Source organism: Theropithecus gelada, chromosome 6, assembly GCF_003255815.1.
Source record: "Theropithecus gelada isolate Dixy chromosome 6, Tgel_1.0, whole genome shotgun sequence".
NCBI classification, from domain to species: domain Eukaryota; kingdom Metazoa; phylum Chordata; class Mammalia; order Primates; family Cercopithecidae; genus Theropithecus; species Theropithecus gelada.
In genome coordinates, this window is record NC_037673.1 from 177,362,079 (window position 1) to 177,384,725 (window position 22,647).

The window sequence follows — 22,647 nt, forward strand, 5'->3', positions numbered from 1 at the left end:
GGCCCCTCTCCCCGCAATCCATCTCCCCTCAGCCCTCTGATCTGACCGAGGTTCTCTGTCGTTTTGCCTCCAGCTGAAGCCCCCAGTAGCTTTGTATGGCAAGTGAAACACGCTTTATTGCTGTTGTGAAAATAAAAGGAAACCAGTAAAATAAAACCAAACAGTTAAAAGGAACAGATAAGTTGGCGATTCTACTATTGGGTTTCGAATGAATTTGCCATTTTGGAAAGAGATCTGTTTCCATGAGACATAAAGCCAAGCCCAGAGTGACCGTAAAATGTATCATCCAACTTGGACACTCTTGAGAGTGAAAGGCAGCGCAGCCTGTGCCTGCACGGGTGGCAGCATCAGAAACGTGCACGTCAGCCCTGTCCCAGCAACCCACCGAGGCACTGGCCCTGCAGAAATGCCTGTCAGGGTTTGGGATGACCCAAGGCCCACATGCCTCCACCCGACTCCTCTGCATGTGGTGCTGCTCTTTCCCTTCCATGAGGTATGAGATGGAGACCCCATGAGGGCGCTGGGGGTCACTGGGAAAGGCTGAATGTGGGGGTCCTGTAGAACACCAGGAATATGCCCTGCATTCTTGTGTGAAAGGAAAATAAATCCTAGGGCCCTGAGATCACTAAGCTAAAGGGAAAAGTCAAGCTGGGAACTGCTGAGGGCAAACCTGCCTCCTGTTCTATTCAAAGTCACCCATCTGCTCACTGAGGTAAATGCATATCTGGTTGCCTCCTTTGGAGACGCTCATCACAAACTCAAAACAATGCAACCATTTGTCTCTTATCTACCCATGACCTGGAAGCCCCCTCCCCGCTTAGTTGTCCCACATTTGCTTCGAGTTGCGCTGCCTCTCGAGACCAAGCCAATGTTCCTTTTACAGATGCTGATTGATGTCTCACGTCTTCTAAAATGCGTAAGATCAAACTGTGCCCTGACCACCTTGGCCACATGTTAGGACCTCCTGAGGCTGTATCACGGGTGCAGGTCTTCAATCTCGGCAAAATAAACTTTCTAAATTAACCAAGACCTATCTCAGATATTTGGGGTTCACATTTTGGTAACCACGGGGAGATTCTGAGTGGAGATGCCCCTGACCTTTGACAGATCTCCTATCAGTGCTTGATACCAGCATGAGCCAACTTCATGGCTCAAACCAACAGGACAACATGCTGAGGTCTGGGAGCACCTCCTCCAGAGAATGAATCCCTGATCTCCCACAATTTGGTCAAGATTTTAAGTTTATTTTCCTGAACAACTCTCCTTTTTTGGAGTTTTATTTGCTTCCAGCAAGAAAGGAAAGATTTCCTGCTTCCATGATGATGGAAAGCAGATAACTCCCTACGGAGCTTGAGCTCACTCCCAGCAGGGAAGATGAGTTTAAGCTGTTTCTCCTGCTTCTATGATGGTAAACAGCGGTCTTCAGCCTCAGACCCATCCCTAGGTAAGTAGTGTAATACCTAACCTTGTTTTAACATGAATAGACTCTCCCTTAGCTACCTAACCTTGTTTTAATATGAATCCACTCTCCCTTCGCTGAGAAAACCAGACGGACTCCATTTGGCTCTGTCATTCACAAGACATCAAGGGCTCCTCACCCACCACCTTCCTCAAGGAGGTAACTTGTGTAAACTGACTCTCCGCATATCAAAGAGTCGCATTAACTGATAAGGTGCTGTGGCGAGCTACGTCTGTAGTTTCCAGGAATTCACTCGGGAGATAGCACCATAAAGCCCCCACGTGTGTGTCGGGCAGAGCCCCCACACCTGTCACCTTGGGATGAATTTAGAGCCCTGGCACCTGGAACTGTTTTTCCTGGAACCGTTTATCCTTTTAACTTTGTGCATGTTTTTACTTCTGTAGAATTGCTACAGTTAAGCACCCCCTCCCCTCTCTAAACCAAAGTATAAAAGAAAGTCAAGCCCCTTCCTTGGACCGAGAGAATTTTGAGCGTTAGCCGTCTCTGGGTCGCCGGCTAATAAAGGACACCTGAATTCATCTCGAAGTGTGGCGTTTCTTTCTAACTCATTTGGGTACAACAGTAGCTGAATTGGGGTTTTGTCTTGGCTAACGTTTAACGACCAGCTGGCTGAATTTCTTCTTGCCATTACAGCACTGAGTGACCATATTGTTGGGCTTTGTTGTTGTTGTTGTTTGTTTCAGTCTCTCTCCCATCAGATTTGACCAACTCTACCTCACTTGGTCAAATCCGAGTGACAATTCCAAATTATGGTTGGTAACAATGCCTCCCTAATTTGGCTAAAATTCCTTGCAGCTACAAAAGAGGAAAAAGCAAAGCAAAAACAAAACAAAACAAACGAACAAAAATGAGCTTGGTTACTGTGTTTGCTTTCTGTCTTAAAAAATAAATGTTCTTTAATTTACTTTTCTTCCACCCTATACCTCCTACCCACTTTACCATCTGCAGGACCAAAAAATCTAAAGAAGGCTTCTAATTACTTGAACCCCTTTAAAGAATGCAGAACAAAGGCACCACTCACTCCTTTCGGGGTGTTCTGTTTTCTTTGTGGAGTTTCAAGAGTTGTGGGCAAATTCTTCTTAGGTCTAAAGCTGTTTTCCTGTATTGTGTGACCTGACCTCTTTGACTTTGGGGGTACCAGAGATTACCTTATACTGTGAGAGGATTTGACCTTGGTGTGTGTAACGGTGGACAAGAGCTACAAAGTAGGCCGGGTGCGGTGGCTCAAGCCTGTAATCCCAGCACTTTGGGAGGCCGAGACGGGCGGATCACGAGGTCAGGAGATCGAGACCATCCTGGCTAACACGGTGAAACCCCGTCTCTACTAAATAAAAAATACAAAAAACTAGCCGGGCGAGGTGGCGGCGCCTGTAGTCCCAGCTACTCGGGAGGCTGAGGCCGGAGAATGGCGTGAACCCGGGAGGCGGAGCTTGCAGTGAGCTGAGATCCGGCCACTGCACTCCAGCCTGGGTGACAGAGCGAGACTCCGTCTCAAAAAAAAAAAAAAGAGCTACAAAGTAGGGGCGGCTGAGCAGTTTAAAGGAAGTGGTCTTGGCTGTTGTTGTGGGTTTTTTTCTGTCTCCCAGGAAGCTGTTGTTTAAGGATCCTAATTCTAGTTCGGACACGTATTCTACAGGGTCTACCCTATTGCTTTTTCTCCCAAAATTAATCTCTATTTGGCTTGTCTGTGTCCATTTGCGTGAGGAATTGAACTGCTGTTTTTATAGGTAAATGACAGACTGAGTTTTCTCAGCTCCAAAGAGAAAGGGCATTTACTCCTCCCAGCCAAAAGGCACCCCTCAGTGGCCGGGAGCCTCTTGTGAGTGTCTGGGGGTTGACCCCCTGTGACATGCAGCAGCCCGACAGGGAAATACCCAGCAAAAATTAATTTTTAAAGGGCTCGTCCAGGAAACACATGTAAGGGCTAATCACTCAGCATTTTGAGCCCTCTCAGAGGTCATAAACTGCTGGAGAGAGAAACGGAGACTTGTAAGAGGGTGGAAATGACTCTGTGGTGACACACTGTGGAGTGCGACCCACAAGCAGCATGCATCGATCCACCCCACAAAAACCCTAGGCCACAGCTCAGTTCCTCTTTATAAGAAAAAAAGTGGAAAACAAATAATCTAAGAACAAGGAGGAAACAAGGAGACTGACCCCCTTTTAAGGACTCTGTAGGTTTTATGTCACCTCTACTTGACAGAATTTATGTAAAATGGAAGTCATATGGCCTTTGTGCACATTTACATTAAGGAAAAAAGCCCTAAGGTCAACCTGCAAACTACAGAGTTCCTAGGTCCTCTTTTTTCTCTATTTTCTTTTCTGGCTGCTTTAAATCTGCTGTTATTTTTCTATAAGGTTAGAAACCAATGTTTGGATCTAATAGGTTTTTTGTTTGCAAGCTGGTGAATTTGTATTTATCTCATGGTTAAAGTTCTGAAGTAAAAGTTATAAGATCTTTGTTTGTGTTTGTGTGTGTGTGTGTATTTTAAAAGCCTTTATAATTTCTTTTTTTCTTTTTTTTTGAGACAGAGTCTCGCTCTGTCACCCAGGCTGGAGTGCAGTGGCGCGATCTCGGTTCACTGCAAGCTCCGCCTCCTGGGTTCACGCCATTCTCCTGCCTCAGCCTCCTGAGTAGCTGGGACTACAGGTGCCCGCCACCACGCCCAGCTAATTTTTTTTTTTTTTTTTGTATTTTTAATAGAAATGGAGTTTCACCGTGGTCTCAATCTCCTGACCTCATGATCCGCCCACCTCAGCCTCCCAAAGTGCTGGGATTACAGGCATGAGCCACTGCACCCAGCCAAGGCCTTTATAATTTCTATAATTTTATGTTTAATTGACAATTAAATCTGTTTTAATTTCCCTCTAGAACACCAGACTTTTTCTCTCTCTGTAACTTATTATGTAAATTTTACTACTTGATTTTCACCTGAGTTGTTTCCTTTAATATGCAAATTTAAGGCTATGTAACTGACAACTGCCGGGGTAGTGTAACAGGTTATCAAGAATTTGAAAGTCTAAGATAGAAAAAAAAAGTTCTTTATGAATCTGTAAGATGTACTTCAATTGTCATGCCTAATACATCTATGGATTTATGTGTTATGTTCACAATGTTTCACTACTGAAAATGTATAAAAGAGCTCTAATTGGCTTAAGAAAATAAAAGTGCTTGAATAAAATATTTTATCAGGAAAAAAAGAAAAGACTAGTCAAATGCTTTTTCAAGTTTACATAACTTAAGTAAAATCTTTAATAAATAAACTAGCTTTAAAATTATTGGTAAGGTAATATTAGAAATGTCTTGAGAACTGACAGCATACGTATTTTTGCATTTATTAATCAAGCAATTTTATACTTATCCCTGCCAAATAGTATAAGGTGTTAAAATTTGGCATAGGGGTTACAAAACTACAAACCCAGCCCATGACAGAACGATCTTTTCTGATATAATTTTTTAATTTTTAATAAATAAGACGTTGATACTGGTTTAATGAAAATAGCTACATCTTGACTTTAGTAAGATACCATAATTGCTAATCTTGTGGCTTTAGATGGGCTAGTCCACAGGCAGTAAGATTTGTTTTGGAAAAGGACTGTTATCATCTTTGTTTCAAAGCTAAACCATAAACTAAGTTCCTCCCAAAGTTAGTTCAGTCTACACCCAGGAATGAACAAGGACCTTGCAGTTGAGAAGCAAGATGGAGTCAGTTAGGTCAGATCTTTTTCACTGTCTCAATTGTAATTTTGCAATGGTGTTTCCATACCTTTAAATGATGACTACTGTAGTTTTCATAAATAATCTAGTTAAATGATTAAAATAAAATAATTAGGAAAATGTAATGGGATAAATACTTATAAATAAACTCACCACAATTTAAAATCTAAAGTTATATTAAATTAAATAATAGATATTTTAGTATTGGGGTATTTTCCAATAAAAAACATATTGTTGGAAAACATTCTTTCTAAAAATAAATGTGTGTCCTTTTTAAAAAGGTGAACATTTTTGTCTAATTCAAAGCTTATTTAAATGTTATTTATAAAACAAGGTAAAAAAACAGGAAATAAGAGAGATGTAAAGAAAGTTATAAAAATAAAGAGTTTTTTTGTTAGGTAGCTTAAAGAGAAATAATTTTATATGAGAAAGAATCTCATTTAGTCCTAAATGAGGACTAAATTTAGTCCTAGAATAAAATGACTGGTTAAGAAAGGAAGATATTCAGGACAAACCAGAAAGTCCAAGCATATTATGAACAGTCACAATAAGAGGATTTATGTTTTTAAAAAAACAAAAAAATTACATTACAAGTTGTCTACAATTAGAGAAGAACTATAATGGTCTTTCTAGAGATTGAGCTTGATGTAAAAAAATACTTATACACTAAATAATTGGTTAGAAAAATGAAATTTTCTTACGAGATTGTTTTACTCTTTATAAAGTATAAGAGACTAATATTTTTAACCCAAAATTCTACTTTTATTGCATCTTGTCATTTTTGGTTTTCTCTCCCCTTTTAAAGGGCATGAAATAGTAACTCTCTTCCTTCAACTCATTTTCAGCTTATATAAGTTTTTTCCTCCAGTTCTGTTTGTTGTGGCCTGATGCTAACAATGTTTTCTTAAAAGTCTGAAGGAAATGTTTTCTTCTGACATAACATTCTGTGCAGTGCAGATGATCTTTTATTTTGCCTTTTGGTAACTGGCCTAACAGATGGTACAGTTTATCAAAACAATTCCTATGCTATTATTATTAGTTTTGGTTTGTTTAGGAAAAAAAAAACAGATTTAAAAAATTTTAATTAAGGTTATTATATCCACATATTTTTCTGTATGTGCTTGTAAAGTACTTGTGACATTTGAGTTACAGGGCTTTGACTCCTGGGTCTAAAAAGGACACCAAGTCCTGCTAAATCTTAAACCCTAACAGCAATTAAAGTCTCATCTTCAGGCCCAGTAAAAGATGCCAATGAAAATAAATTGCATTCCTGAGATACAGGACCAGAAATTAAAGCTATTCAACTTCTATTTGACTCCTCAAGGCCCAGGGACTGTCACGGAAGAGGTAGGTGTGGGTGACTGTGTGATTTTGAGAGATAAAATAAGTTCAACTTTTCTATAAATTAATCACTAATGTCAAAAGCACACTGATATAAGACCAGGATATGGGCCCCTGTGTCAGATTACCAAAGTTTTCTTGAAGTATTTACTGGCTCCACAATAAAGGTTATAAAGGATATAAAAGATTTATGGAAGTTATATCTTATGGTTGAGATTAAAATTTTATAGATTTTAATTAAATTTTGAGAAACAAATTTAACTGGCTTCATGCTGTTTTATAGAGCTTATTGTTTAGAATATTAAGTCTCCTCTCCCAAAGAATGAAGGTTTTCACCTTTTTTTGAAATCCTTGAGGTATCACTTTAGTCAAATGAATGTCTTATTTTTAAATTACCTGTGATATCAAGTATTTTAAACCTTTGATATTTGACAAACTTTTCAAAATTAAATTATTACGTATATTTCTGACCTAATTAATCCTTTAATGTACTAGTTTCCCTAAAGATCAAAGATGACATTACTTGGCTTATTTGGTATAACAATTATACAAAAAGCATTATCAAATATGAAATGGTGTTTGGTTTTCTTTGGGCTGTATTTATATAAATATGTTATTAGTATGAGTTCCAAAATTATGGGAAACTCCTATAATTTTGATATCACTTAGTGTGCATTATCAGTAATAGTTATAATTGTTATGTTAATAACAGAGGTAATAAATTTTACATGTCAATTGTTTCTTTGACTATGACTGCCCTAAAACTTTTTGTCATCCACAGACAATTCTTGTCTTGTTTTGATCCTCTCTAGAAGGTGGTTTTATAATCAGCTGCAAAACTCTAACAGGTGCTTTTAAATGCAGGTGTCTGATAACTTTGGAGAGTGTGACATCAGAATAGAGGGAAAACTTTCAGGACTCATGGAGAGCTGAAATGAATATCAAGCAGAACCAGAATTAACTGCATGGACTAAACTAATAATAGACTGAAGTAATCTTTTTGACTTTTTGCTTAAAACATTGCTGATCCTTTGCTTTGTTTTTTCAGAATCAAGGAAACTTTTCTTTTGAGCTGTTGACAGCTTTTAACAAGTTAGTATACTCCTATAAATAAAATTTGGAGCATATTTGTTTCTCTCTACCTGAATTCTCCAGAATTTGGAAACTATTTGTGAGTATTCTTAATTTATGTCAATACAGTTATTTGCATAAGTGTAATAAGATTCTGTTTTCATTTGTAACAGGACACAATTGAAGAAACTGGCTATTTTCCCAAGAGTTTGACTGGAATGGTGTGTTTTCCTTTAAGGACTCAAACTTGACTTATAGAACCAATAAAAGCCTTCTGGGAAAACTGCCCTCATACCTTGTCTACACAGTCCCTGTACAAGGTTCCTGATCTGTGGTAAGTAAAGAATGTCACTTTCTGACATTCCCAGGAGCCCCATGTTTTATCTTGGGACCTCAAGAGGAGAGGAATTCACCCAACTCATAGGTATTTGATGATACAAATCTATGACTGGGCTCGGCTTTAAAAAGTCTTATCTGAGATTCCTTCTATGGAACAAAGTCCCATCAAAGCCAATTTATAAACCTATGTAAAAAAATAATAATTATTCAGGCTAAGCACAGTGGCTCAAACTTATAATCCCAACACTATGGGAGGCCAAGGTAGGTGGATCACTTCAGGTTAGGAGTTTGAGACCAGCCTGGCCAACATGGTGAAACCTCATCTCTACTAAAAATACAAAAATTAGCCAGGTATGTGGCATACACTTGTAATCCCAGCTACTCAGGAGGCTGAGGCAGGAGAATTGCTTGAACCTGGGAGGCAGAGGTTGCAGTGAGCCGAGATCATGCCTCTTCACTCCAGCCTGGGCAACAGAGTGAGACTCTGTATCAAAAATAATAATAATAATAAAATAATAATAATAATTATTATTATTTTATTATTATTATTGCTGCACTGTATACAAATAATCAGGCCAGGTATATTAAAGCAAATCAGTCCTTCCATAATTTGTCTTTAGTAAAAATGGGAAACTGGGGAGAAAACAAATTATGTTTCAGAAACTATAGTACACTTGTTGGATTCTAGTCATGTCTAATGTTTTTCCATTTTTATTATTCTCTACAGTTTGGACTGAATTCTAATTTTTCTTGGTTACAAGTTTTCAAAATAATGTTTTCAATTTTTTTCTTGTTTCTCATTTTTCCTAATTTGGAGTCACTGAAAGCTAAGCTGTGCCTTCATAATGCCCTGTGAACTGAAGCCAGACAACTTAAACTTCAGAAGAAAATAACAACAACCTGTTTACATACATAAACCACTCTCATACCTGCCTACTGATGTGTGGACTTCAGAGTAATGTGGCCTGTATCAATTTCCCAGGGCTGTTCTTTTGTTTGTTGTTGTTCCCCCCCCCCCATTTTCTCTTCACAGGACATGAGACTTCACAACCTGCTAAAAATGAGCTTTCCTAATAACTCAGGACCTACCCATCTAAGAATAAACCATCCTAGCCATGAGAGATCAGACAAAACCTGAGACCAGGGACCGCTTTTATTCTAAAATGCTTTCTCCTGAAAAATCACTAAGCTAAAGGGAAAAGTCAAGCTGAGAACTGCTCAGGGCAAACCAGCCTCCCATTCTATCCAAAGTCGTCCCTCTGCTCACTGAGATAAATGCATATATGGTTGCCTCCTTTGGAGAGGCTCATCAGAAACTCAAAAGCATGCAGCCATTGGTCTCTTATGTTCCTATGACCTGGAAGCTGCCTCCGCACTTGGAGTTGTCCAGCCTTTCCAGACCAAACAGACATTCATCTTACATATGTTGAATGAGGGCTCATGTCCCCCTAAAATGCATAAAACCAAACTGTGCTCTAACCACCCTGGGCACACGTTGTCAGGCCCTCCTGAAGCTGTGTCATGGGTGCTTGTCTTCGATCTTGGCAAAATAAACTTTCTAAATTAACTGAGACCTGTCTCAGACATTCGGGTTTCACACATGTATTCCTGTGCCCTGCATCCTTCCTCCCCCAGCTGGGTTTCCTCACACTGTCCCCACTGACCCTGTTCCTGTTCCTGTCCCCAGGCCCCTCTGTGGGTCTTTTTAATTGTAATCTTGGGAGCGCCTCTTCCAGGGCTGGAGTCTGTGGGGTCCCCTGGGAGCTGAGGTCTGAAGTCAGCTTCCCCTCCTCACCCCGTGTCTGGGTTCAGTACCTGTGTGGGCAGTGGGAGGCGGTTCTGCCACCTGGGCCAGAGCCAGGGTGTCCTGCAGGGAGGTGGGCATCCTGGGGGGGCTCAGGGCACCGCTGCTGGCTCCACCTCTCCTGCCCAGCACCAGCTCCTTCTCCGAGCCTGTTTCTCCCTCTGAGAGGAGGCTGTGGTCTGTGTGAGCCACACTCCCTGAGCCTGAGGGGCCACCAGAGGCCGAGGGTGCCGTGGGCTCCGCAGCCTGACGAGAAGTTGGCCGGGGCTGGGGAAAGAGGTCGGGGCTGTGGCTCCTCCTGTCTCCTGACCCAGTGGGAGCAAACACAGGAGGATGAGTGCATGATTCTGACGCTAGGATCTCCTCCGCAGGCGTCCCTGCTGNCATGGACCCTCAACTTCACACCCCCATGTACTTCTTCCTCAGCCAGCTCTCCGTCATGGACCTCATGTTGGTCTGTACCAATGTGCCAAAGATGGCAGCCAACTTCCTGTCTGGCAGGAAGTCCATCTCCTTTGTGGGCTGTGGCATACAAATTGGCCTCTTTGTCTGTCTTGTGGGCTCTGAGGGGCTCTTGCTGGGACTCATGGCTTATGACCGCTATGTGGCCGTTAGCCACCCACTTCACTATCCCATCCTCATGAATCAGAAGGTCTGTCTCCAGATTACTGGGAGCTCCTGGGCCTTTGGGATAATCGATGGCTTGATCCAGATGGTGGTAGTAATGAGCTTCCCCTACTGTGGCTTGAGGAAGGTGAACCATTTCTTCTGTGAGATGCTATCCTTATTGAAGCTGGCCTGTGTGGACACGTCCCTGTTTGAGAAGGTGATATTTGCTTGCTGTGTCTTCATGCTTCTCTTCCCATTCTCCATCATCGTGGCCTCCTATGCTTGCATCCTAGGGACTGTGCTGCGAATGCGCTCTGCTCAGGCCTGGAGAAAGGCTCTGGCCACCTGCTCTTCCCACCTGACAGCTGTCACCCTCTTCTATGGGGCAGCCATGTTCATCTACCTGAGGCCTAGGCGCTACCGGGCCCCCAGCCATGACAAGGTGGCCTCTGTCTTCTACACGGTCCTTACTCCTATGCTCAACCCCCTCATTTACAGCTTGAGGAACCGGGAGGTGATGGGGGCACTGAGGAAGGCGCTGGACCGCTGTAGGATTGGCAGCCAGCACTGAACCCAGGGCATCCAGTGCCTGGCTCTGCCATCTCTTGGCTCTGGGAATGTTGGGTTAATAATTCTGTCATTTTCAGTCTTGGCTTCCTCATTAATAATGAGGATTGTGACACCCGCAGACTTGGAAGGTCTTTTTAAACACTACATCAGTTCGTTCGTTCTTTCTTTCTTTCTTTCTTTCTTTCTTTCTTTCTTTCTTTCCTTTCTTTCTTTCTTCCTTCCTTCCTTTCTTCCTTCCTTTCTTCTTTCTTTCTTCTTTCTTTCTTTCCTTTATTTTTCTTTCTTCTTTCTTCTTTCTTTTCCTTTCTTTCTTTCTTTTTTCTTTCTTTCTCTCTTTCTCTTTCTTTCTCTCTCTCTTTCTTTCTTTTTTTTTTTTTCAGGGTCTTACTCTGTCACCCGGGCTAGAGTGCAGTGACACAATCTCGGCTCATTGCAGCCTTGATCTCCTGGGCTCAGGTGAGTCTCCAACTCAGCCTCCTGAGTTACTGGGATACAGGTGCATGCCCCACACCTGATGAATATTTTAGTAAGGGATTCACTATTGTTGTAGAGATAGTGTTTTCCGGAACTCCTGGACTCAAGCAATCCGCCTTCCAGAGTGCTGAGGTTACAGGCGTGAGCCACCACGCACAGCCAACATCAGCACTTTTTATCTGATGAAAAAACAATTTCCCCCCCAATCTTTTGTGTACTAGTTATTTTGTGCTACACATTGACAATGAATATAGGACGTTGTAAACCAGCACTGTGCAGAAATAAGGCATTGGGATTGCTGTCACTCCTTATTTAAAATTGGAATTATTTCTACAAGGAGAAGACGTTGAGCTGAGCCTCCTAACTCTCCTTGCTAATGTTTTATTCTGTGCTTACTCTGTGGGAGACATCGCTCTATGATCTATGTATAGACATATAGACCCCACCTGTATGATGTTTACATGGCGTCTCACACCAGTTATAGCCCAACGCTAGGGTCTTAGATAAACAACTTACAGATGACAGAAAATAAGCCTTTATAGTTCTCTTTGGAGAATGTCTACTCTTCCCACTGGGAACGTCATAAAGACGTATTAAAAGCATACAAGTTGTCTTTGAGATGATGAGGGACAGGGTAGAGACGTGCTTGCTTGTGTAGTCGGTGGAAATTCCCCGAGCCTGCTGTCTCCTCACCTCGCCCTAGCAGTGCGCGCCGCTCTGTGTCAGCTCAGCGTCTGTAAGGAGAAAACTGGCTGAACTGCTTCCCCTTTGGGGAATGAAGACTGGAGCATGGTGGCAGAATTTCATCTGCTATTTGAAAACTGATTTTCAGTATTTCGGTTTGAACTATTTGCAGGACTTGTATCCATCCTTCCAAGCTCTGTACCTGTCCTTTGTCCATATTGGCAGTAGGATTCTCTTTTCACGAAAAAAAAAAATCATCTCCATTGAAGGCAGAGAGAAAAGAGGCCAGAACTGGGCCTCAGGATTAGACTAAAGCCCAGGGAGGTGTTTGCTGGGCTTTGGAGAGGTGGAGGAAGGTGGCACCCAGGGCCTACCATGGGAGATGACTTTAGATTGTCCACTCAGCTTAATTCTCACAGAAAACATTCTGTGGTGAAAATATGATGCCCATTTTACAGGACAGGAAGCTGCGGCTCAGATCGGTAAGTCCCTGCCTCATCGTCCAGTTTTCCTCAGGAGGTGTCTCCAAGGACTGGTGAAAATAGAAGTAACTTTCTTTAGTCATGGGGCTGCAAGATTTTCCATTATGTAAATGTAAAATTTACATCCATTATGTAAATGAATCTTAGTGTATTCTGTGACCACTTGCTGATATCACTTAGGTAATGCTCAACCTACCAAATTAATTTCAACTCTATAATATCAAATATCTTTCTGTGTATTCTCCTCATTCTCATCGTATCTTTTTGCCTTGTACAAATTTCAATTTGCCCCAAATTCTCCTCTTCCAGGAAGCATCCCTGATTGACCTCAGATTTCTCTACGATTTTGCACCCCTCAAACCATAAGTACCTGAGCGTTGCAACCAGAACTGTTTATAGCCACGGAACCCCGAGACTGGAAGAAAATTTAGAGCAAACTTAATCCACCCCTTCCATGATGCAGAATTTTGGACACAGTCACCCAAGCAAAAGTTTTACCAGCCTTTGCCTTATCCAGTCCCATGATGGGGGAATTCCCATTTCATTTTAATTGCATTTCATTGGCATAGACTTCATGTCCTTAATTCATTTCCTGCACAAGGACCAGGTAATTCCATTGAAAAATATCTACTGAACACCACTAGCACCCAAAAATGTGGTAAGTTCTATGTCACAGAAAGTTTCCACAGGGTCCTCTTCTGTCCAGGCACACAATTCAATTCACTAACCAATACCGCTTATGAAACAAGAGTTGCATAACTAGTCTCAGTGTGAGCAACTGCAAACTTAGAGATTTACAATTGTTAGAGATTTGTAAGAAAATAATAAACAGGAAGAAAATATGTGTGAGGGGGGGCAGGTGCGGTGTACACATCTGTAATCCAAGCACTTTGGGAGGCTGAGGCCAAGGTGGGAAGATTGCTTGAGCCCAGCAGTTGGAGACCAACCTGGGCAACGTGGTGAAACCCCATCTCTACAAAAAATACAAAAATCAGCCAGGCATGGTCCCTCGGGAGGCTGAGGTGGGAGGATTGCCTGAGCTTAGGAGGTTGAGGCTGCAGTGACCCATGATCATGCCACTGCACTCCAGCCTGGGCCACAGAGCAGAAGCCTGTCTCAAAAATAAATAAGTGAATAAATAAATGAACAAAAAATAAAAAGAAAATACATGTGAAAGCACAGGAGAGTAAAAGAAGCAAGAATCTTGCCAGGGTACCTGGGAGCTTTTGTTACTTGCTTCACTTTTGTGTATACCTGACATTTCTTATAATTAATAGTTTAAAATGCTCAAGGCCAGTTTTTTGTTTTTGTTTTTGTTTTTGTTTTTTTTGCCTACTGCCATTCATTTTATTGGGTGATTTGGGGGCATAGACGTGAAAAATCTTCATGGCAATCAGTTAGGTCCATGTTCTGTGTGTGTGAATATAAAAATTGCTTGAAGCCAGGTGTGGCGGCTCATTCCTATAATCCCAGCTGATGATGGGAGGCTGAGGCACGAGGATCCCTTGAGCCCGGGAGTCAGACATTGCAGTGTCACTGCACGCCAGCCAGGGCAGCTCAGAGAGAGCCTGTCTCTACAAATTAGAAATGTTCCATTTCAGCTGGGCAGGGTTTCTCATGTCTGTAATCCCAGCACTTTGGGAGGCCGAGGCAGGAGGATCACTTGAGCCCAGGAGTTTGAGACCAGCCTGGGCAACATGGCGAGACCCCATCTCTAGAACAAATAAAAATAAAACGTGAATTTTAAATTTAAAAATTGCTCTACACCTCCATTTGGAAAGACTGTATGTGTTTGTGACATGTATGAAAGCTAAGCTGGCCTCTCCATAACCGCGGGGCTCAGCTCTGTCCTGATCACGTTGCGCGCCCAAGTCTGACCCTGGAGGAATCAGTATCCGCTGCTGTCCGAGGTCAGCGCCGGTCCCCACCCAGGACAACCAACGGCCACAGGAGGGCAGCAGAGAGCCACGATCCCAATCAGAGGAGCGCACGGGCAGCATGGGACGGGCGCAGGTGTTTACATTTGTTCGTTTTCTTTTTTATTTAAGTGACCTGTGCCATCGTGTTGGTCTGAAATAGCCCGGGATGTGGCCATAGAGACAGATCTGGTGCCGGTGAAGGAGAGAGCGGAGTGGGGTCCAGACTACTCCTGCCTCCCTCCTGCTGCCCTTGGCAAGGCTGCCAGCCTCTCTGTGCCTCGGTGTCCGCATCTGTCACGTGGGGTAATAACAGCATGGACTGCAGGGGGCTGGTGACCGTAAAGAGAGTGAGGTGCGTGGCGGCAGCGAGGGCTGGGCCAGGAGGACCCGGTGGAAGCTCCCACTGACTGCGGAGAGGATTAGCAGGGGCCCCGCTGAGGACAGCCTGGGGGAGGTGAGGGGAAGGGGCTCGTGGGAGGGTGGTGGGAAACACCTGCAGGCAGAGGGTGGGTGCGATTCTGGGGACCTCAAAAGCCACACCCAGAGCCAGGGGGCACTGCAGGGCAGGGGCTGCAGCTGGGAAATTCCCATGGCCTGAGGTCCCCGTGGGCAAGGCCCCCCCAAACCCACACCCATCCCCAGGCCCAACTTTCAGGGGTGCTGGGAGGTCTGCCTGTCTCCCAAAGACCCACTGTGGTCACTGTCAGACTGGGACCTGCATGAGGGTGACCCAGGAAGGCAGGTCTGGGACTCTCTGCAGCAGGCAACCGTGCTCTCAGCAGGCGTGTTCCAGGGCCGTCTGTCTCTGTGGTCCTGAGCTGCCACCCGAGGATGACTCCCCACCCTCCACACATGGCAAAGTGCAATGGTAGCACCTTGGCCACGGCGCACACTCACAGCCCCACCAGCACGGAACTGCAGGGAGCAGGGGCACACAGGGAGTGGACCAAGGTTTCGGCCTATGCCAGGCCCTGAGCTCAGAAGGAAGCAGGAGCTTTGCCCAAACCCATGCTAGGTGCAGGCTGGGGAGGCTGCTCCAGGAGGAGGAAGAGCCCCGGACAGATGAGGGGAGAGGCTGGTTCTGAATGTGTGGGAGACGCAACCAGAGCCTGATGACTGAAAAGCAAGCAGAGGCTGGGGCTTCCTAGGAGGTAGTGAGAAGAGGGCAGCCCAGACCCAGTGAGATCACACCTAGTATGTCCCCAAGAAACCCTCAGGGGTGGGGGCAGGGCATGCATCGTCACTGGGGGTGGGGCCAGGATGGGCATGGTCACTGGGGGTGGGCAGCCATGTGGATGAGCCCAGAGACCAGTGGGGAAAAGGGAGATGTGCCCAAGATTGACATCTAGAGGCGCCCACACCCTCACACACCCAGGTGCCCTGGCAAGCACAGCCCTGCTCACACAGCAGACGTGGGGAGAGGGGATGACTGAGTGTGCGCACAGCAGGGAACAGATAAATGAATTTAAAGACATGGATAAGTTTAAAAGCTAAAGAAGGGCCCTGTGCAGGCCAATCCTGAGTGGAAATGAATGCAGGAGTCCAGTTACCCCTGCTGAGAGGGGAAAACCAGTGTTTTAAACTCAGGACCTAGAGTCCCGTGATCAGGAGGAAAGCGGTTCCAGACAGGACACAGATAAGGAACCTCCTCACCCCACCCCAGCCCCCAAGAGACTAGAGCAGAGTGGGAGGCCCACAGGCAGCACAGCCTTCAACTCCTGGTTTCCCCAGAAGACGCTGTGGGCATTTGACCAAGTGACCCCAGAGGCCCCCTCCAGGACACTGTGACAATTTATACCAATCTATCTTTTGCTCCTTGAGCTCTCGTCTTTGCGGGACAGCTCAAATGATGACAATGGCTCTTCTGGCCAGCTTACCCAGACTCTGTCCTGAGAGGAGTAAGCAGGGCCCAGTCTACCCAGGGCCCTCCCTGTCTTCTGGAACACCCTGCGAGTCCTTCTGAGACAGTGGCCAGCTTTGCCCCACACCAGAGCAGCTGAGCCAGCGGTGGAATGACTCTGATGACAGACAGCTGTGAGCTCCTGCTGCGGCCCAGGCCCAGGGCTCTAGGGGTCAAAGAGTCAGGAAGAAGAGCCGTGCCAGGGGGGATGCCAGCAGGGGGGCGTTTGGGGGTGGGTGCCCCATCTCAGTCACATGGGCCACCTTCTCCACCTGTACTGAAGAACAGCCCAGAAAACCGGCTCTTTATCTTGGCTTCACTCACTCTGCTGAGGGGCGGGATATTCAGCAGAGATCTTAGAAACAGGACGAATCTCAGGGACAGGAAAGCTGAGAGTTTAGAGCCAGCAGGGACCCTTGAGATCATCTCATTCACCCTCATCTTGTTGATGTGAAAACAGACTGAGATGGGAGTGGCTGGCCTGTGGTCACAGAGCAGGTCCCCAAACTGTGCCCAGAGCCTGGGTATGCATCGCCTCCAGAAACACACAACACTGGAAATGAATCCAGATGGCTTTCCAAATGGGGAAAGGCAGCGCCAACCCGGCTTCTCCTCCTGGATGCATTGGAACAACCAGCCAAGCAGCCCCAGAAGATCACTTCCTCCCACCTCCAGCCTACAGGTGACACTTTTGAACCCCCCAGAGCCTCCATTTGCAGTTTGGACTCTGCCTTTCTGTTCACCTGGAGATCTCAGGCCTGAAAGGTCTTACTATGGTGGAATCGTGTTTCCCTCAAAATTCATCTTAGCACTCCAACCCTCTTTACCTCAAAATGTGACTGTATTTGGACATAGGGCTTTTAAAGAGGTGGTCACACTAAAATGAGGTCACTATGGTGGACCCCAACCCAACCTGACTGGTGTCCTTAGAAGAAGAGGAAAGTGGACACACGGGGCCATCATGGGTGCAGGTGCACAGACAAAACACCACGTGTGGACACAGAGAGAAGGCGGCCACCTGCAGGCCAAAAAGAGAAGCCTCCGCAGAAACAATCCTCCTGGTGCCCTGATCTCGGACTCGCAGCCTCAGACCTGGGAGAAAACGACCATCTGTTGTCGAAGCCCCAGGCTGGGCTATTTTGTTCTGGCAACCGGAGGAAATTCCTACAGATATGTTCACAGACGGCCCTGGCACTCCCAGGCCCATGCCCAGGGTGAAACCTCCAGGAAACCCAAGCCCAGGGCGACCTCCCAGTCACCGGTGAAGGGCTGCCTGGCTGGCTGCTGCCCACACAGGCTCACAGCTCACAGGGAGCCCGGTCTGAAGCCCCATCCGCTCAGAGGCGCCTTCTCCAGAAAGCCCGAGGGAAGATGCCACCACCGCAGCTCTTCACACCGCTGTCCCTCTCTGAGCTCCAGCCTCACCCCATCCAGGACAGAGTTACACTCAGGTGGGTATGGGAAACCAAGGAGCACGCGGGCTGTCTCTGTGCTCAGACCAGTCCTGAGAGGGGGTGGCCCCGATGGGTTTCCCCAACAGCCCGCCCATCCGGGGAGGCGGCGTCTAGGGCTGTGTAGGGGCTACCAGGGCGACAGTACCACCCCCACCCCTGGCAGAGGAGAGGTCCAGAAGAAAGAGGCAGTTCCCGCTCCTGCGAGGGGACAGCGGCGCCGCCCTGCGCTCAGGCGCGCCGGGCCGGTCTCCCTGGAGCCGTGGCGGGAAGGTGCAGGGACCCCGGCTTCGGGCCAGCCGCGGGGGCTCCAGGTCCTCTCCCCGGGCGCGCGAGCTGCGAGCGAGCTGGGCCGGCGTCGGCCTGGGGGACTCCCGCGAGCGGACTCGCAGGCTCGGAAAGTTCCTGGGCGCGACCAGGGGACGCGCTGCGTTTCCCAAGGGATGTCCCCGCTCCGCGGCAGCCCAGAGGCGGTTCCTTGAATCCCTGATAGAAACTTTCCCGTTAACAAGCCCTGGAGGGAGGCGCGGGCCTGGAAAGGGAGGCAGAGGCCGCTGCTCCCAAGGCGGGAGCGGAGGACGAGGAGCGGGTGTAGCGCGATCTGCGCTGGCTTCTGGGAGTCGCTGAGACCGGGCTGAGCGCGGGCTCTTCCCGAACACAAACCAGAAGCCGACGCTGCGGCAAACGGGCCCACTATCCAGGTTTGTCTCCTTCCTGCCGCTGCTGGGGGTACGCACGGTCCTCGCCCAGCCTCCTGCTCGGCCCCTGCAGCCCCCGCACCCGCCTTTCCCTTGCAGCTCCGTGCGCCCTCGCGCCGCCTCTTCCACATCTCCTGGGCGGAGGCCCCTCTCCATCGCGCAGTGCCGTCCACCGTTGTCCGCCTGTGCGGCCTCGGTCTTCCCTGGTTCCTCACTCCCACCCTTCCCCTCTGGGAAGCAGGATCCGTCCGTTTTGTGTCCCCCATGCTGTGTCCCCTGGCCCTGGAACTGAGCTGCCTTGGCACAGCTGTAGATCCAGTGAGTGTTTCTTCAGTCTTACCTAGTGCTTGTGTTAATTGCTCTAACCCTCGTCATCCACCTGTAAGAAAGGCGCTGCTCTCATCCCATTCTACAGACGAGGAACTGCCACCTCCAGGGGTTGTGTAACTCGCACCCTGACAGCCAGCGCAGGAGCTGACCACCCCCTCCACACACACACAGGCGGCAGAGGGCCAGCACATTCAACACCACGACCCTCCTGCAGCCCCGAGCGCTCATCAACAGAAGCTTTGTCTTCTAGATTCAAAAAGACAGCTGTGGAAAATAAAAACCAGTGCCCCCATCTCCTCAAGGACCAGTACTTTGCACATCACACCCAAAACACAGCAGCACACATTAGCGCCTCCTGTAGACGCACAGTATTGGGTGGGCGTCCCCGTGTTGACCATAAACTGGATCCTATAACGGATGCTCGTTTCGTTTCTGTGACATGCATTTTTAGTTTTTTAAACCATCCATTGGCAAGGTCTCTATTCCGACGGTTTTGGATTGGATGACTTCCGTCACGCCCCTCCCGGATTCAGTCTCGCGGTGGTGGGTCACTTCCTTCATTTACTTGGCATCTCCGTAAATTTACTCACATCTTGATTATTTATACAACGACTTTACCTTGGTTACAAGCGACACTAGCAAGAGCTTCAAGTTTCAAGGTGCAAGTTACCTGCCCTCCAAGGCTGCGGTAAAGCATTATGTAAACATTAATTATGCTCTGGGTCACAGGAATCATTTTGCACAATGCATCTGTCACCTGAGCTGATGCCTGGGAAACACTAACTGCCTGTTGCTGTGTTTGGGGGTTTGTTTTTGTGGTTTAGCATTCTATTACAGCTTTATTGGGGTACAATTCAATACAATAAAATCCACTCATTCTAAGTCTACAGCTCAATTATTTTTAATCACTGCGTAGGATTCTGCAACCATCACCACAATCCACTTTTAGGACAGTTCCTTTGCCAGAAAAATTCCCAGCATGCCCATCGGCAACCAACCCTGGTCTCGGCCTCAGCCCTAGACAGAAGTGATCTGCTTTCTCTCTGTTTTAATCTGCTTTGTCTGGAAATGTCATATAAATAAACAGTAGTAGTGGAATTGCTAGTTTCAAGTATCACTTTGCTATACCAAAAAGTTAAACATAGGGTTACCATACAATCCATCAATTCCACTCCTAGGTATACATGAAAAAGAGTTGAAAACATGTGTTCATGTAAAAAATTGTACACAAAATGTTCATAGGATCATTATTCATCATAGCAAAAAAGTGCAAAGAAGGGTGGGCAAGGTGGCTCACACCTGTAATCGCAGCACTTTGGGAAGCCAAGGCGGGTGAGCTGCTGGAGGCCAAGAGTTTTAGACCAGCCTGGGCAACATAGTGAACCTGTCTACAAAAAATACAAAAAGCAGCCACATCTGGTGGTGGGCACCTATGGTCCCAGCTACTTGTGAGGCTGAGGTGGGAGGATCACTTGAAACAAGGAGGCACAGGTTGCAGTGAGCTGTCACGGCACCACTGTTCTCCAGCCTGGATAACAGAGTGAGAACCTATCTTAAAATAAATAAACAAATAGGCTGGGCACGGTGGCTCACGCCTGTAATTCCAGCACTTTGGGAGGCTGAGGCAGGCGAATCACAAGGTCAGGAGATGGAGAAGTCCTGGCCAACTTGCTGAAACTCCGTCTCTACAAAGAAAACAAAAAATGAGTGGGGGGTAGTGGCGCACGCCTGTAGTCCCAGCTACTCTGCAGGCTGAAGCAGGGGAATTGTTTGAACCCGGGAGGCAGAGATTGCAGTGAGCCAAGAATGCACCACTGCACTCCAGCCTGGTGACAGAGCAAGACTCCATCTCAAAATAAAATAAAATAAGTAGTGGAAAAAAACATAAATGAGCATCCATTGATAAATGGATAGAAAAATGGAATATTCACAAAATGTAAACATTTATTTATTTATTTACTTACTTATTTATCTGGAGACAGGGATTCACTCTGTCATCCAAGAAGCAGTGCACTGGAGTGATTACAGTTCACTGCAGCCTTGGACTCCTGAGTCCAAGCAATCTTCCTGCCTCAGCCTCCCAACTAGGTGGGACTACAAGCAAGCACTACCATGCCCAGCTAACTTTGTTTGTTTGTTTGTTTGTTGTAGAGATGTGGTCTTACTATGTTGCACAGGCTAGTGTCCAACTCCTGGCCTTAAGCAGTCCTCCTGCCTCAACCTAGCAAAGCCCTGGGATTACAGGGGTGAGCCACCATGCCTGGCCTATTTGAAATGTTTAACTGAAAAATGAACAAAAATATTAGGGTCCACATATACAGTTATTTGATTTTCACCAAAGGTACCAAAGCAATTCAATGTGGAAATAATGTCTTTGGGGACAATTGGTTCAGGAACAATGGAATCTCCACAGGGGAAAGAAATTAACCTTAATCCCGACTTCATACTACAACAAAAAAATTAATATGAAATGGAATTTACACTTAAACATGCAAGCTAAAATTTAAAAGTTTCCAGATTAAAAGAAAAAAAAAATAGGAGAGTGTTTGGGGGGTGTGTGTGTGTGTGTGTGTTTGTGTTTGGAACAGGGTCTTGCTCTGTTGTCCTGGCAGCAGTGCAGCAGTGACATCTCTGCTTACTCCAGCCTCAATCTCCCAGGCTCAAATGATACTCCCGCCTTAGCTTCCCGAATAGTTACAGGAACTACAGGTGTGTGCCACCACTCCTGGCTAATTTTGGGAGTTTCTGTAGACATGGTGTCCCAATATGTTGCCCAGACTGACCTTGAACTCATCGGATCAAACGACCTACCCGCCTCGCCATCCCAAAGTGCTGGGATTACAGGTGTGAGCCGCCGCCAGGCCAGTTTTGGTTGGTTGTTTTTTGTTTCTTTGTGTTTAATGGAAGATATTTAAGAGACACCTCACAATGGAAGATTTAAAAAAATGAGTCATACACATGAAAAAGTGCTTATCATCTTTCCTCATCAGCTAAATGCAAACTTAAACCATGAGGAAATACTACGTACCCAGACGAATGGCTAGAAGTTAAAAAATAATCATCGTAATACGTGAAAAGTACCAAATGCTGCCACGGAGGGAGCCTCACAACGCTTGCACAGTGTTGATGGGAGGAAATTAACCTAAATATCCAACGGCAGTGGCTGCTTGGATAATCGAGAGCTCTACCAAACAATGGAACAGTGAAAATGGTGTTGTGGGCTAGTTCCTCTTTCATTCCACTCCAATTTCTCCAGGCCCACAAGCTCCAGCTCCACTCACGAACTCATGGGCTCATATTCTCCAAGCAGCTTCTTCTGAAAGTCTCTTCTCTTAGAAAACGGTGCCAGCGCGCCCCTGCTCTTCAACCCCATGCCCACTGTCAACCCCAGACAGTTCGACTACCTCGCGTCTCTCTGAGGTCGTCACCACAGCTTCTCTCAGGACTCCCATGCCCACTTATGCCACCACGTCGGGCATGAAAATTCCCTTTTCTTGTCTCTCTCTCGCGCGCGCTTTTTCTTTCTTTTCTCTCTTTCGAGACAGTCTTGCTCTGTCTCCCAGGCTGGAGTGCAGTGGCGCAAACATAGCTTAGTGCAGCCTCGACCTCCTGGGCTCCAGCCGTCCATCCGTCTCAGCCTTCCAAGTGCTTTTCTTGTGTGCTTATGCCCATTAGCTAAGCTCAAAGGGACGCATGGAGGAAGCTCAGAATCACCGTAAGAAATCAAATAGGGCCCGTTGTCATGCCTCATTGTGATGGGCCAGGAAACCCAAGCAG

At 46.3% G+C, this 22,647-nt stretch overlaps 1 protein-coding gene across 1 annotated transcript; it reads left to right on the top strand.

Annotated features, from left to right (window-relative positions):
* Positions 1 to 9,642: 9,642 nt before the first annotated feature.
* Positions 9,643 to 10,933, top strand: LOC112626807 (olfactory receptor 2V2). The gene is made up of 2 exons (XM_025389157.1): positions 9,643 to 9,648; positions 10,111 to 10,933. Exon 2 carries the CDS (start codon positions 10,139 to 10,141, stop codon positions 10,931 to 10,933), a length of 795 nt encoding a protein of 264 aa, XP_025244942.1. The 5' UTR covers positions 9,643 to 9,648; positions 10,111 to 10,138.
* Positions 10,934 to 22,647: the final 11,714 nt, after the last annotated feature.